Source organism: Eschscholzia californica, unplaced genomic scaffold (assembly GCF_041429995.1).
Source record: "Eschscholzia californica isolate CP2 unplaced genomic scaffold, dmEscCali1.0.p SCAF_2, whole genome shotgun sequence".
Lineage (NCBI taxonomy): Eukaryota > Viridiplantae > Streptophyta > Magnoliopsida > Ranunculales > Papaveraceae > Eschscholzia > Eschscholzia californica.
The window spans coordinates 56,424,496-56,441,464 of NW_028238309.1; the positions used below are offsets into that span (position 1 = coordinate 56,424,496).

The following is a 16,969-nucleotide window of genomic DNA, read 5'->3' on the forward strand; positions in this document are numbered from 1 at the left end:
TCGTTCGTTTAGTTCCGATTATTGATCTCTTTATCTTGTCGAGCCATTTGTCTGAATGTTGGACACATAGTGTTAGGATTAGGGCAAAATAGAATTACTGTTGACGAAACATAATCACAAATCTAGAGCTCAAATTCTATCAAAAAACAAGTATAATCGACATTGTTTGAAGTTGACATATTCAAGACCATTAATCTATAATCAACTTCATTTCTTATTACTAGACCTTTGAAATTTCTTTGGAACTGTTTCTCCCATTATCTTCGGAACTGTGAAAGCGAACTCTGACGTATCAACTTCATCTTTATATTCTGGATTTGCTTCTAAAAACTTTTCGAGTTCTGAAGGCCATCGAACTTTCTGCCCAGTTGGAGTATAATAAAATGGATCCATTCTCGAGTAATCTTTTCTCATTTTCACTCCTTTTCGGAAACCAGCAGGGGAAATCGGAAGGTTTGGCTTGTCAATAACCCATGTTCTTGTGTTATCAAGCTCTATATCAGTAGGATCATCACAACAAACATTAGGTTTATTATCACATAGCCATGGGTTTTCTTTGAAGTTAGCTCTAATCTTCTCATACTCTTCTTGTGTTGGAATTAACCTGAACTTGAAGCAATTTGCACATTGTACCACGAGTTTATCGATCGAGTCATGTTTCTGTCATTCACAAAGAAAAGTTTTAAGGTTTAACAAATTACAAGATCTGAAGAACTTAAGAATGCTAACTCAAAGTCAACAGTTGGTAGCCCAAGTGGTCCAAGGTGTTGACATAAACTCCAGAAACCCCTGGAGGTCCCAGGTTCAAATCCCAGAGAAGGTGGAATGTTTGGTTATTTGAAATGGAATTATTAGGGTATTAATAATAATGTAGATGGGCTTTAGGCCATAGTTTAGATGGGCTTCAGGCCATAGTTTAGATGGGCTATAGGCCCGGTTTGTTTGAGTTTGTATGGGTAGTAATCGAGCTTATCACATCTATGATGTATCAATACCAAATTGTAATGGAATTACCAAAAAAAAAAAAAAAAAAAAAGAATGCCAACTCAAACTTAATCAAGAAAATGAAAATTGAAATTCAAGATTTGTACACTAAAGTTCTGACGTTAGAAACAAAAAGCGCGAGCAAATTATACTAATTCTCTGGGTCTTGATGTGTTATAGTTTTGAGTTTTCTTACTAAAATTTGTAGCCTTTGTACGTAAAAAAAAAAAAAAAAAAAAAAAAAGTCGTGAAATTCACAAATTTTTGAGGCATTGGATGGGAAATTTTGATCGAGATATTTGATATATTTTGAATTATCGAAGATTGTCCATCAGTATTTTTAGTAGTATACAAGTAGAAGTGGGGGTCTAGACGGCCCGTATCGTGCCCAGACAAGTCGGGGCATAATGGGCTGGTGGGCCAGATGACCCTTCATGACCTATTTGTATATAGAGGCTGCGCCGGCCCTGTTGGGCCAAGTAACGTGTCGCGCTGAGCCGATACGGCATGTTGGGAAACTCTAGTTCCTTGAAAGTTTCTTAGCCTAAGGTATATTTTTCTTATACTTTTGTCCTTATAGCATTGATGATATTAGGTTTTGTTGATCCAGTTTAGATTAACTTCTACATCACTAATAGCTAAGCTCAGATTTTTGGAAATCCCCTATACACGCGTTGTTACTAAGATTCGCTGACCCCAGGCCGACCGGGCAGGGGAGACACACTATGCTATACTGCAACGGCAGCTCCATACGTAGAATGTGGTTTCTCAGGAGGCAGTCTGCACAGTTGTATTAAACCCTAATAATGTACTTCACATCGAATACCGACCTTAAATTACATGTGTTTTATTTTTTGATGTATAACTCCATTAGTAAACCTAAAATCAACAGAAAAGATGAACAAGATATGGAGAGAGACACAATTTTTACCTCATGACTAGAAAGGGTTGGGCTTTGACTTCCAACATTCTCCATTCTCTCCTCTTTCTCAGTTACTGCTTCAAACTTGGTCACACGAGAGTTAAGACTTTACCGTGTTGTTCTAGTACCCCTATTGTTGTAAAATACCAATTCTTTGTATTTTTAAAGGCCGCGGTTTTGGGGAATAAAGAAAATTCTCCGGGGAATAAATTCTCTAGGGAATTCAGATTTTTTTAAAAATTCTCCAGGGAATAAATTTTTATGGGAATGCAAATTACATTTTTTTGAAAGTTCTCCTCCATGTCATCTGTTCTCTCTGCCACTTCATCTTCTCGCCACCTCATCATCTTCTCCGGCGAAAGTTGCCGGCCGGAAAATTTTCCGGCCGGCAACCTTCAAAAAAAAATTCCTTTTTTTTTTCTCTCTTCCTCTCTCTCTCTCTCTAACACTCCGGCGAAGGGAGACCTTCGCCGGAGATCTGGTCTGTTCAAGGTCTGTTCGTGGACAGACCTCCGAGGTCTGTTCGTGGACAGACCTCCGATCTGTTCGTGGACAGACCTCCGATCTGTTCGTGGACAGACCTCCGATCTGTTCGTGGACAGACCTCCGAGGTCTGTTCGTGGACAGACCTCCGATCTGTTCGTGGACAGACCTTCAAGGTCTGTCCATGGACAGATCGGATCTGGTCTGTCCATGAACAGACCGGATCTGGTCTGTTCATGGACAGACCGGACCTCCGGCGAAGGTCTCCCTTCGCCGGAGTGTTAGAGAGAGAGAGAGAGAGAGAGAGAGAGGAAGAGAGAAATTTTTTTTTTTTTTTTTTTATGTTTGGAGGTCGTCGGCCGGCGACCTTCGCCGGAGAAGATGATGAGGTGGCGAGAAGATGAGGTGGTAGAGAGGTGATGAGTTATAGCATCTTCTAAAATTAAAAGCCCCTTAGCAATAAAAAAATAAACATAAAAGTCAATCTCATTTGACTAGTTTTAAGAAAAGTCTTTATTCCCCGGAGAATTTTCTTTATTCCCCAAAGCCGCGACCATTTTTAAATTAGTATACTTGAACACAATTCTATTTTGGTTCAATGATAAATGGTATATATCTATCTATATTTGGTAGATCAATGTTGGAAACTTCACCGTAAACTTCAAAATTCTGGAGGTCCCACGTTCGAAGAGGTGGAATTCATGGTTTATTGAACTTCTGTTATTCAAGGTATAAATAAAGTAATAAATAATAAAGTCGCACATTTGCTAATAAAGTCGCACATTTGCTAGCTAATTCTTATACTAGGAACAATTCTGACACACCAAATGTATTGATTACGGTTCCTGAGAGTATTGTAAGTCAGTTGGAGACAGATAAATCCAACATTTCTATGATTTGAGATTAAATAAAGTTAGGCTGAGCCTATTTTCATCAAAAAAAATTTAGGCAGTTATCGTGCTTATCACATCATTATGATCTATCAATACCTTCTAACGACTAAAGCTAGTCGATTTCTCAAAAAAGATGTTCGAAACTTTACCATGTAGTACCAGATCGTATTTAAGAAAATCTTGTGAAACCACGTAGATATTTAGACTCTTACCTTAACCAACTTAGAACACAACTAGTTGGTGATGTCCTCTATACAAAACGTAGGTCGACATTCAACGATTATATTGATTAGCCACTGACTGATAGCTCAGTTGCTAGTGTACATACTCTCTAAAATTTTACGGGTCTAAGGTTCGATTCTCAAAAGAGGTAGAATCACTGGTTATTGAAATTGTGTTATGTCCACCACCCTTTGGTGCAGTGGTCGAATACCCCTTCTTAAGCCCATGTGGTCACAGAACTGAGTCTTGGTGAAAATAGCTTATCATCGAGATTTATCCCACATAATTTGTCCAATAAATAAAGTAGTTCGTCTGTAAGGATTTAACTTAGGCGGTAATCTTGTATCAATTTCATGTAATGACTATTGTAGTCCATTTGACCATTTCCAAAGAGAAAACTATTTACATTTGTCACATATATTAGGAAAATATATATACTTACCGTATCTATTTGCGACATTTACGGTTATTCTCACTCACCACTTAAATACAATTTTACTCTCATACATTCACATTTTAAGTACACACGTTCTTCATCTTCACCACCACCTCTAGTCAGCATAAGCTCCGACCACAACCACCTCCACCCAGTACCACCACCACCACTACCACCATTCTTTTCTCCGTCTTGACCTTCATCTCTTCATCAACTTCATCTTCCTGAAAATCAATTCGGAAAGAATTTCTCAATTTTTTTCTCTCAATCCCTCTTCATCTCCATCATCAGTACCTGCTAGTCATTTCTATATAAATAATAAAGGATTCCATTAGTCGAGGTCCTACGAAAAACCTAAAAACATTTCTCTATGTTCTTTATGGACATATCTTCTTAGGCTGAGAAGGGGATTCGTCATTCTTCTCAGACAACGGGGTTTCAACAAAAATAATACTATATTTCTTCGGTAAAATTGAGAGGCAGAAAGAGAAACGATGATAATGGTCGGAGTAGGAGTGCAAGTGCGAGTGCGAGTGCGAGTGCAAATTGACTAAGTCAAGTGAGATGTGACATGGGCTTCAAGAATACACAACCATTATGCTACACAATCGTTTGGTGCCGGTAGGCAAGTTATTGACATGTCTTATATCTAACCAAACTAGTATGTGGATTGGATATTTAAGTGGGCTCTAATTTGATCAATAAGAGTGTGGACTTGCCACTTCTAGGTCCATTAGAAAGCCCAAATGTGTTCATTATTAAGGCCAAAAAGCCCAATAGTGTGGATAAGATGAGTGAAAGGAGGAGTAGAGATGGCACATGTGTCAATGAATTAGCCAAGTGGCAAAAAGTAGTTGATTCAAGTATATTCCCAATGTAGAGGTCCTATTAGATGGGTCCCAATTGACGTATTTCTGTTTTATCTTCCACCTCAATTCTAGCCATCTCCCTTTAACTTTTCAACTATTGAGGCTGTATTTTTTTATTTTTCCCATAATACCCTTTCTTTGGTCAGCAAATAACGAGGAAACTTGCTTGAGATCATCTTTTTTATATTAGTGGTAATAATTAGTGGATCAATTTCATTCAAAAGTGGGGATTTTTACTCCAATGATTTAGGGATTGTAATAAGTGAGAATTAGCCTTTCTTGATAATTCATTACGATATTAACTCATAGACGTTGCGTCGCTTTGAACTTATCCAAAGTCGTAGAATTTTTTACTCTGCTGAATTCAATTAGAAAATTATCGTTATTCAAAATTTGATAATATAGTACGTATGGTAAAATTAAAGTGCATGTTAGATATTTGTGACTATGAGTTCGTGTTAGAGTTATATCTTTATTAAAAAGTTTGTTCTTATTTTACCTCTGGAGTTTACTTTTAAAGTATTACAAAATAAAAATTAAGTACTACAATTTAATGAGCACAATTGTCCTTGATAGTGGTGGCTAACGGACCGTGCTGACACGAAAACAGACCGCCACGGCCCGTTTATTTAAGAACACGGAACGGTCTGCTCCGTGCCAACCCGTCACGGGCCAGGCGTTTCGTGGCGGGGCTGGGATTCTATAGTCCCAGACCCGCTAGACACGAGCCGTTAGAAACGTAGGAACACCACGGAACAACCCATGCACGACACGACCCGTGAAACGGGAACGGCCCGCCACGAGAACGCCCCATGCACGACCCGTCACAGAAACGCCAGCAACGAAAAGCCCAACCACAGACCCATTACTCACCTTGGTTATTTAAATTTATAAACTAAAATCACCTAGGTTAGATTTTACGAGAACTTTATACTACGAAGACAAACATAAAAAAGACTTAACAACAAGAAGTAATACTTGGACTTAAAAAAAAAAAAAAAATTCTATATTTTTTTTACTTGGACTTTTTTTTTATTGAAAGAGAGACAAAGAGTCGTCGGTACTTAGACTTAGTTAAAACAAATAAAAAAAAAGTTAAAACAAATAAAAAAACATATTTATGAAGGAGTCGGAGCCAACTTGTGGTCCCATTGTGAGTTTTGATCATTAAGTCATATTTCATAACCCCCTCTCATGAGTGAAATGAAATAGTCAAGAAGGATCGGTTAGATTTTAATGAAATAAAAGGGTATTATAGTAATTATGTAATTTTTTTCTTATCTAAAGCTATAAATAGATGCATGATCGATGACTCAAAGCAAGCAAGGCCATTTCGTCTTCTTCAAAAGATAGAGATCACACTACCCATACAAGATTAGATTGAAAGCTTGAGATAAGGTAATAATTACTCTTACACATTTCTCTCTCTATTTAAACTTCTCAATTTTTTTTCTCTCACTACCATTTCACTTGTCTTCTAGCTCAATTCTCAATTCAAAACTAACAAATTTCATATAGGTATAGAAAGTTTATTTTGATCAATTCTTGATTGCTCCCTTCCTTTTATTGTGATGATATGATCTACCCTTTTCCTCTTTTCATTCTCTTAATTGATCTTTTATTTGATGATCTTAATAAGATCATCAAGAATGAGAGATTCACTTATTTGTTTTCTCTTTCACTTTCAAAAAAACAAATCTCCAATTCTTGTTGAGATTTTTAGTAGTTTTTTTTATTTCTTTTGGGATATGGGCAAAAAATGGATCAATAAGAATGGGGATTAAAAAAAAATATCATCTTCTTGGCTTTGATTTGGGATTATTTCATATTGATTTTATGGTTGGTTTGATACCATATATGTAAAGTTTTTTACTATAGTATTTTAAAATGTGATTTACAAAAAAACTTATTCCAAAATCAATTGTGTAAAAAAATCATTTGTAAATGAAAAATTATATTAAGAAAATGACACTTTCATATCTATGGAAAAGGCAATCATAGTCCACATATTTATGATCCCATAGTTTTTTTGTTACTTTTATATGAAGGATCACTAGTTTCTATACACTTCTAAGTTAAATTAGAAAGAATCAACCTCTTAAGTTGTGAGGGAGATCCCATAGTTGTGAGGATGAATAGTTTAGAAAGTATCACAAGGCTAATATGAAGAGATAAAAGCTTGGTTTGATCACTACTAGTTGACCACACACATCCACTCACCTTTTTTTGGCCTATCATAAAAATGTCATTTTCTTTGAAAGTTTTTATGGTATTGGTGGACCCACTAGGTGATGTGAGATCTTTACTATGGGCACATCCAAAATGTTTTTGTGGCCTTTGTACCCTCCCAAACTTTTGGATCTTAACTACGGGTTCGAATCTTATTGTATCTAAAATAAAATACATAGTACTAATTAAAAGGTTTTGAATGTTATAGGAAAAATGTCGTTATCGGTAAAAGGAGTGCTTAGAAGGCCCACATCAGAGGTATATGCACAAAAGGTGTTGAAAGAAAATCAAGATCAAGTTGGAGTTTCTGTTCAATTCAAACGTTCGAATTCGGTTAAGATGAGCCAAGTTCGAGCGGCTGCCTCTCCCGAAGCGAACATTCCAAATGGCTCATCTTCAACTGATCTAAAGCAAAAAACCGAGCAACAACTCAGTGGCCGAAGTTTATCTCCATCACGAGCCTTACTTACCTCCGAAAGCCACCAACTCTCCGCAGAATCGGAACCCATTAAGGTGATTTAATGGCCTAATCATTTGGTGGGGCACGGTCATGGGACTATACATAACTTTTGTCAATAGACCACATTAGCTAACCATGTGAGGTATAATTTGATAGCGGACCAAAAAAATGTGATTTATGATCTTAATATATATGTTTATGTACTATATGCAGAGGGTATTCACATTTGGCAAAGGAAGGAGTGAAGGAAACAAAGGAATGAAATCTTTGGTAAAATTATTCATTTCTATCATTTGTTGGTGCAAATATTGTACTTTTTTCATATATCTCATTGAAATGTGGTTAATTTGTTGATTTGACATTATATAGTTGGGTGGGAAAGGAGCAAATCTAGCAGAGATGGCGACAATTGGGTTATCTGTACCGCCTGGTCTGACCATATCCACAGAGGCATGTCAAGATTACCAGCTGATGGGGAAAATGCTACCAGAAGGGTTGTGGGAGGAGGTCTTAGAAGGTTTGGAGATAGTGGAGATGTCCATGGGAGCCTCCCTTGGCGACCCCTCCAACCCACTTCTTCTTTCTGTTCGCTCCGGTGCCGCAGTAATATTATTTTTCCTTAGTCTCAATTTCCTTTGTGTGTCTTCGTTGGTAGGCAAGGTTGACTCGTTAACGGAGTCCACTAGGACCTGTATAGTATCCTTCTTATTGGGCCTAATTGATGGATCTCGAGGCCCGATTCTCAGGGAAACATGGCTCGAAAGCCCATACCCATTCTTGGCACATTTTGACTACTAGATAGTGTTTCTTACTTTTTCTTTTACTTGGGTTTCATTCCAATCTAGTAGGAGTCTTAAAATACATCCATGCTCAAGTGTTAGAGAACATTGTAATCCATTTAACATTTTTGTATTGACCCAATGGGTTTGCATATGTATGTAGATTTCGATGCCTGGGATGATGGATACCGTACTTAACCTTGGTTTGAATGACAAAGTGGTGGCTGGTTTAGCTACTAAAAGTGGTGAACGCTTTGCTTACGATTCTTACAGACGTTTTCTTGACATGTTTGGCGATGTCGTAAGTATTCCATTCTTGTCCTTCGCTTTCTTTACGACCTACTTGTGAATAACTTTATATATACTATATCACACATGAACGCAAATCTACATTATTTAGGTGTAAATCAGTTAATCAGAATGTTTTCGTATATAACTCAAATGGGCTCCTAATTTCGAAACGTATTTTTCGCAACATGACTCTAATGGACCCTTGATGTTCATGGATTATCATATTAGAGAACATTTTAATAGGTGAATTTTTTTTATCTAGGTAATGGGGATTTCACACTCCTTATTTGAGGCAAAACTACAAGAACTTAAAGCTGCAAAAGGGGTGGAGCTTGATACAGAACTAACAGCATCTGATCTCAAAGAGCTCGTCGAACAATACAAGAAAGTCTATCTTGAAGCTCAGGGTGAACACTTCCCTTCAGGTATACTGTTATTCTTTTCCTTAACTCTAACTTATCTTCCAATTTTATAAAAGCGAGCTTCCTAATAGTCCGAAAACGTGTTAAACTCGTAATATAGTATGGTACATTCATTGGGATTGCTGAGGAATATGGTGACAGCCGGATACAGTTTCTTTCTTCCATAGTGACGGCTGATGTGTATATCATTCATGTTTTTCCGAATGGATAACGTCTATACTATGTTGTGAGTGAGAGACGGACATGTGTCTTGACTAAACTAGACTTGATATGTAACGCCACGGTTGTCTATCACTGTTGTTCTTGTTTAGAGCATTACTCACTCAGGTACTTATCAAAGTTCGAAATATAAACATGCTGATTTCCATTCTCTGTGCTTGCAGATCCAAAGAAGCAGTTAAAGCTTGCTGTCCAAGCAGTGTTCGATTCATGGGAAAGTCCACGTGCCATCAAATACCGGAGCATCAACCAGATATCTGGTTTGAAGGGAACTGCTGTGAACATTCAATGTATGGTATTTGGAAACATGGGAAACACTTCAGGTACCGGTGTTTTATTCACTAGAAACCCAAGCACCGGCGAGAAGAAACTCTACGGGGAATTCCTCATCAATGCTCAGGTCAATAAATTACCCAAAACTCTGAAATTTCTTCGCTGTTCATGTCTGTTTTGTTCCTCTTTTATATGTAAAAACAACTTTAACGTGGGATCTAAACAGGGTGAAGATGTAGTTGCTGGAATTAGAACACCAGAGGATATTGATGTTATGAAAAACTGTATGCCAGAAGCCTATAAAGAACTTGTCGAGAACTGCGAAATTCTAGAGAGCCATTACAAGGATATGATGGTAGGAATGAACGCTCCCCCGTTTCATTATTCGTATTAAGACGTGTATATTGCTACTATTACTTATCGTCAACTGGGCCTTACTAAGGGGGTTTTTTTGGTGGTTGCAGGATATCGAATTCACTGTTCAAGAAAACAAGTTATGGATGCTTCAATGTCGAACCGGGAAGAGGACTGGTAAAGGTGCAGTGAAGATTGCTGTCGATATGGTTCACGAAGGACTTGTTGATACTCGTTCTGTCATCAAGTTAGTCGAGCCACAACATCTTGACCAACTTCTTCATCCACAGGTAAACTTTAAAAATGTGAAAATATTAATTTTAACTGGTTACTAATACGAAATACTTCATGGATTAGTTTGAAGATCCATCGGGGTACAAGAAGAGCGTTATTGCTACGGGTTTGCCTGCATCACCAGGAGCTGCAGTTGGTCAGGTCGTATTTAGTGCTGAAGATGCTGAAGAATGGCATGCAGAAGGAAAGACTGTTATCTTGGTATACTTTGTTTTCATTATCTTTCTGTTTTTCTCGATTACTTCGATGTTTATGCTTTTGATTTTTCAATAAGGAATTGAACCTACGATCAATCGGTTCTCTATCTTTTGAGTTACCGAGGAACAATTGAAAATTTGGTCTCGTAGAGTCTAGTCCCTGTTCTCAACCCAAGACCGATATGAGCCTAGAGACTTTTCCGTGTAAAAGGTCTTTATTTATAAGCCGAGATAACCTTATTGTGCTATAAGCTAACTGTGTTTTGTTGTGATTGAAGGTAAGGACAGAAACAAGTCCAGAGGACATCGGTGGAATGCATGCGGCTAATGGAATATTGACCGCAAGAGGTGGTATGACATCTCACGCTGCAGTTGTAGCCCGTGGATGGGGAAAATGTTGCATCTGTGGTTGTCCAAACGTCCGTGTAAACGATGCCGAGAAGGTTAAAAATCGAGATTTCTCTATGCTAGTGATACTTCCACCGTATATTCTTGTGGTTGTTGTTTTTTACATGTCGGGTTTTTTTAATCTGCAGGTAGTTGTAATTGGAGACCAGGTATTAGGAGAAGGGGACTGGTTGTCACTTAACGGGTCGACAGGTGAAGTTATATTAGGGAAGCAACCACTTGCTCCTCCAGCTCTCAGTGCTGATCTTGAGACCTTCATGTCTTGGGTTGATGAAGTAAGGCTTCTCAAGGTAAACCGCTTATCAAAAATCTTACGTATCATTGATACAAAGGTACAGGATGATCAATTCTACGGTGAAAGATCCATGAATCCTTGGCCTTGTGAATCACCCATTTTCGGCTTCTAAAATGTAAAGATCCACTCAAGTAGTGTTAATTAAAGACTCCAAATGTAGACTAATATTATGATTCGGCAACAGGTCATGGCAAATGCTGACACCCCAGAAGATGCACTAACGGCACGAAACAACGGTGCCCAAGGGATTGGACTTTGTAGGACTGAACACATGGTAAGTCTAGAGTTTTTGGTCTTCGAAGAAAAAAAGTGACAGTTTTTCGAGTTTCTTGTGTAGCAAATCAACTTCTTGATATATTAATTCAAAATACCTTTTTGGTGTATTAGTTCTTTGCTTCAGATGAGAGGTTGAACGCTGTGAGACGGATGATAATGGCAGCAACGGTGGAGCAGAGGAAGAAGGCATTAGACTTGCTCTTGCCCTATCAAAGATCCGACTTTGAAGGCATCTTTCGCGCAATGGATGGTACTTCTTTCTGTTTTTCTATCATCCGCTATGCTTACGTAAAGGAATATTTACATATGTTAAGTTAACTCGAAATTGATTGGGTTTTAGGTCTTCCGGTAACAATCCGACTATTAGACCCTCCACTCCATGAATTTCTACCAGAGGGCGATCTTGAACAAATTGTCGGCCAGCTAACTGCAGACACTGGCATGAGCCAAGATGAAGTTATCTCAAGGGTTGAGAAACTCTCGGAAGTAAATCCCATGCTTGGTTTCCGAGGATGCAGGTCTGACTCATACACCCGTATATCTTGTATTCAAGAACTACTTCGAATCGATAATCCTGCATTTGATGGACTTTTTATTTGATTTTCTATTTTCGATTTCTTCAGACTTGGCATATCACACCCAGAGCTAACCGAAATGCAAGCCCGGGCTATCTTCCAGGCCGCTATCAACATGAGCAGCCAAGGAGTCAAAGTTCTTCCTGAAATAATGGTTCCCCTTGTCGGAACGCCTCAGGCATGAGACTGTTTCTTTTCTCGATTTATCTTTTCGTATATATTGTTTTAGCACATACTAAGCAACATTTCCTCATCCTCCTTATGTTCTTATCGAAATTAGCTTTCCAAACAAAGAAAGGGGCTTCGTATAAATTCCATGTTTGATTTTCTTATTGCAGGAGCTGGGACATCAAGCTAGTTTGATACGTAATATTGCCGAACAAGTCTTCTCTGAGATGGGTAGCACCATAGAGTACAAGGTCGGAACGATGATTGAGATCCCTAGGGCTGCTTTAGTGGCAGACGAGGTCCGCTTAAATGAACTTTTTGACACTAGCTGTTCCTTAACTATGTCACCGTATCATTATTTTGCACGTAGAAACTAACTGTTTTACATTGACAGATTGCAAAGCACGCAGACTTCTTCTCTTTCGGCACAAACGACCTGACACAAATGACCTTCGGGTACAGTAGAGATGATGCTGGAAAGTTTCTTCCTGCATACTTAGCCTCAGGGATACTACAACACGACCCATTTCAGGTAACGTACACATCCAAATCGTGAAACCCGATATACAGATTTACCCATTAAGCCTGAAAAAAGATTCATATGATTGTCGAATAAGGCCCACTTAGTAGAAGTTGGGCTCGCCCCAATTAACCAACTAGAGGAGTTTCTGATTCCATGGTTTGTATATCAGGTACTTGATACTAAAGGAGTAGGCCAACTTGTAAAGATGGCTACAGAGAGAGGAAGAGGGTCTAAGCCTAGCTTGAAGGTAAGCATGGTTCAGAAATCCGATTCGGTTCTAATTACTACCTGAAAACAACTTCGCCGCGTTATCATGTCTTTCTGGTTTAATTTGATGATCACTATGATAAAAAACAGGTCGGTATATGCGGAGAACACGGTGGGGATCCTTCTTCGGTCGCATTTTTTGCAGAGACTGGATTGGACTATGTTTCTTGTTCTCCATTCAGGTTTATAATCTATCCCTTTTTTGCTTCATTTAGGGTAGGATAAGATAAAGGGTTCGTCCTTAGTAACTTAAGGTATAGGAAATTTGGAAGGTCTTGAACCAGGATGGAACCATTAGTGGGCTAGCCCGGACTAGCCCGTAAAAGGCCATTTAGGAAACAACAATGGGTACAACATTAATTGTCTCAATCGATCTGTATTTAATTTTCACCGACATTTTCATGTTCAAACTATATACTATTATGTTGCATTCTTCCTTACGGTATAATTCCCGTTGATTTTTTCGGTCTATTGTTTGATAGGGTTCCAATTGCAAGGCTAGCTGCAGCTCAAGTGGTTGTTGAGAAGAAGATTTGATCTTTGCAAATAAAAGTATTTACTAGACTATTTTATCTATTTTTAGTGGAGAAGGCTTTGTAAATAATAAATGATCAAAGAATGAAATAATTGTTATTTGTAATGATCACGGTAGGATTAGGAAGAATAAACAATGTCATGGCACAATTGAAAAACCTGCTTAAGGGTATGAATAAATACTTCATTTGAAAAGGTAAGTTGGGAACCTAGCAACTCCATCTCTTCTTCTTCTTGTATATGTGGCAGTAATTTCATTCATTCTTATTTTTCTTGGAAATGGCTATGACTATCTACTTTAGTCATTACATGGCATTGATACATGAAAATCAAATTGGGGCTTCTAGGGTTTTGGAATTTATGTCAAGACTATCAACCATTTGGGTAATCAAGTATTGACAATCTCATTCTTTTATATATCTCCATGAAAGAAAGTAAGCTAGGAACAAGAAGATATTTCAGTTAAATTTAACGCTATTGGACGATTGTAGGGTGTCCTAAGGCAAGGACAATTTGAGAGCCAACTAAGGCCAACCCTCCATCCCATTCGACGGTCCAAGACAACATTCATCCGGTGGTTGTATATAATTTAGGATTTGAGAAATGTAATTACATCTATATATATATATATATATATATATTTGTAATGTTCATTACTGAAATCATCTTTGTTCAATCTACAATTGTGTACCACTATCATCTTGCCTCTTCATTATTTTTACATTGTATAAGAAGTACAAGTTCTTGAACTTCTTCAGAGTTATTATTATCATCATCGTCAAGAACTTGGAGGAATCTTATTTTCTTATTCTCATTATTACGCAGTAGGCGCTCCCACCACAAGAGGTTAGTACCATAGGTCATGGCCTCCTTCTGTCTTCGTCTAGCTCCCTCACTTTGTCAGGATGCGCTGAAAGTGATTGGGCAAGTTTCCCTCTTACTTGCCGATCTACAAGTGTATATTTTACTATGCCCAATTCCAATCCACTCTCTTGGAAATCCAAGAAGCAACCGACAATTTCTCTTTCCTCCACTGAAGCGGAGTATCGTGCCTTAGCTGCTCTGATTTTTTTTTTTTTTAAATAGTCAACGAGGTTATGGGCCCCGACCCTATACAAAGAATGAAGCTAGATGTTCAGAAAGGAAAAATAATGAAGCCAAACTAACAATGCGTGGCAATACTAACTGACTATGCTAATAAAAACAATGTTACTCTCTAAGTATACCTCACTCTAATTACACCTTGTTTATCCTCTCTTACTATCTTCCTTAGATTGTCGAGAAACATCTCGGGTAGTATCTCGATAAACCCCGTACTAGGTCTCAGTTTCGAAAGGAAATCCGCCGCCTGATTCGTCTCTCGGAATACGTGTACTATTGAGCACACCTCTAGCCGTGACCACATATTATGAATTTCTCTAACTAGCTGCTCTGATTGATGAGCTTCAATGGCTTCAGAATTTATTCCAGAATCTTCACGTTCCTCTTCTTGTACCCTTTCTGATTCATTGTGACAATACAATTGCTTTGCATATCGCAGCCAGTTGTGTCTTTAATGAACGAACCAAGCACATTGAATTGTTTTAAGATTTGCTAATTTATCACCACACATTAAGATGTCAGTGTCAATCCCTGTAACTCTTATATACCTCGTTTGAGAAGACCTGCAGTTTAGATATATGACTATAGGTTATATAGAGACAAACGAGAAATGAAGACACATGGTCGATATGTCCGAGTGGTTAAGGAGACAGACTTGAAATCTGTTGGGCTTCGCCCGCGCAGGTTCGAACCCTGCTGTCGACGTTTTTTGTGCCCATTTGTTTAATTTGGTCAAACTTAGCGGACTAAGTCAAGATAATTTTGAGATGGTTCACAAAGACTCCATTGAATCACTTCTCTACTTTAATCATATAAGAACGAGTCCAAAGACATGTCAAACAATCCGAAGTCCAAGCTTGGGTCCCATCTTTGGATTTCGTTTCGGGCTGCCTAAAAGTTAAGGTCGGCCTTGTATTGAAGAAGTTGACGGTACTCGGTAACATAACCAATGGTACGTTTGCTCGTCTACCCATTTATTTCCAACTTCCAAGGATCCTATTATCTTGCAATGTGAAGGTTGTATCAATTTTTTTCATCAAGACCAACAGCCTCTTTTCCCATATCAAAAGTCAAGTTCTGATCAAGCTCTTTCTCTTATGATAAAGACCTACTTTTTTTATCCAGCCTGTTCTTACCATGACGGATATGTCGATGGTTCAAGAACATCTTGTATTCTTGCTACTGAAAAACTAACGCTATCTTCTATAGAGAGTGGGAATGAAAAATTCAATTCTTTTGTCTCTGGGTGTGGACTAGACCAACAGAATTGATCACCAATACGTATTGAAATCTGAAAAGGTCGGTTTTCGAGATTGCTTAACCCCGTCTACACGGTGATACAACACACACACACACACACACACGTTATCTTCGAAACATCTAGTATGTTCCAAGAACAACTTCTCCATAAACATCATATCTTGGAATAATGACAATCAAAATCAGCTTCTTGAAAATGAAAAGTTCTAATCCCAAAATTGCAAAAATTTCTTGAAATTTTCCAATGCTTCTCTACAATTAATTGAAGGAATGCACTTGAATGTAACAATTGAGAAACTCGGATTGTATACCACCATCCCTGTGCAAAAGACGCGACCATGAAACTGTGAACACACAATAGATTTATCTCAGAGTAGAAAGGACTTCCATCAAAACGATGCGAAGATGTGTGACCACCACATCCGCGTATCTGACAAATAACCTGTTGAACAGAAGAAGAAAAAGAGGGATGTGTAGAACCGAACCTTTCTGATTTTGAGGAGACATCAACCAACAAGACCTGCTCTTCCCTGTCCACCTTTGTTAACCAACCGTTCAACACAACTACCTCTACCGAAACTTGATTGTGATTCGACCACTGAGGACTGCTGGCTGCAAGTAAGTGAATGTTTGAGCTAGAACTGATAGAGACTGTTGCGTTCAACCAACTGATTACGGTCTTATCAACCCTAGTTGAACACATAAGAATCACATTTCGATTTTCATTCGTTTTTCATGACGAGACCAATTTGTTTCTACCATCAAACCTGGCCAAGGCCTACTACTTACACAACCATGAGTCATATTTCGATTTTCCTTTGTTTTTTACACCACTAAAGTAAAACACCTCCAATACCTTCCAATGCATATAAAGTAATAATATATTTCTATTAATTCAAAATAAATTGTCTTTCAACAAAAAAAAAAAAAAAAAAAAAAAATCAAAGTAAAGTGTTACATGGGTAAAAGATTTACAAAAACATTCAAATATTTATCATTATACAGTGGGAATAATAAATATTCAAATTTTGGTCAATCTTTTAGTGTTAATAAATAAATAAAAATTATCTTTCTGACTTGAGAAAGAGTCAGAGGCAGCTATCTTTCACTTTCTACCTTTCCTATAAAGGAAGGTAATGGAAGAGAACTAGGGCAAGGAGATTCATAACAAACTGATCCAGCATAAATATTATCTGACATAGTACCTAATTTCAGATCTGAATTCCTAGTCTGAC

General features: G+C 37.9%; 1 protein-coding gene, 1 non-coding gene and 1 pseudogene across 3 annotated transcripts; 2 read left to right on the plus strand and 1 right to left on the minus strand.

The window, feature by feature from the left end:
* Positions 1–207: 207 nt before the first annotated feature.
* LOC147559322 (methyl-CpG-binding domain-containing protein 4 pseudogene) lies at positions 208–1,960 on the minus strand (annotated as a pseudogene).
* Positions 1,961–6,129: 4,169 nt separating this feature from the next.
* Positions 6,130–13,573, plus strand: PPDK (pyruvate orthophosphate dikinase). 2 transcript variants are annotated; one of them, XM_086661227.1, is made up of 21 exons: positions 6,130–6,327; positions 7,247–7,551; positions 7,712–7,768; positions 7,868–8,101; positions 8,441–8,578; positions 8,831–8,993; positions 9,374–9,609; positions 9,709–9,837; positions 9,947–10,126; positions 10,194–10,331; positions 10,606–10,770; positions 10,864–11,025; positions 11,215–11,304; positions 11,418–11,556; positions 11,647–11,824; positions 11,930–12,059; positions 12,220–12,348; positions 12,444–12,581; positions 12,742–12,819; positions 12,930–13,021; positions 13,322–13,573. In XM_086661227.1, exons 2-21 carry the CDS (start codon positions 7,252–7,254, stop codon positions 13,374–13,376), a joined length of 2,931 nt encoding a protein of 976 aa, XP_086517353.1. In that variant the 5' UTR covers positions 6,130–6,327; positions 7,247–7,251; the 3' UTR covers positions 13,377–13,573. The 2 variants fall into 2 exon arrangements, with proteins under 2 accessions (XP_086517353.1, XP_086517352.1); XM_086661226.1 differs by having other exon boundaries at positions 6,130–6,207.
* A 1,524-nt stretch (positions 13,574–15,097) lies between these two features.
* Positions 15,098–15,179, plus strand: TRNAS-UGA (transfer RNA serine (anticodon UGA)). Its single transcript has one exon. It is a non-coding gene; the product is annotated as a tRNA-Ser (tRNA).
* Positions 15,180–16,969: the final 1,790 nt, after the last annotated feature.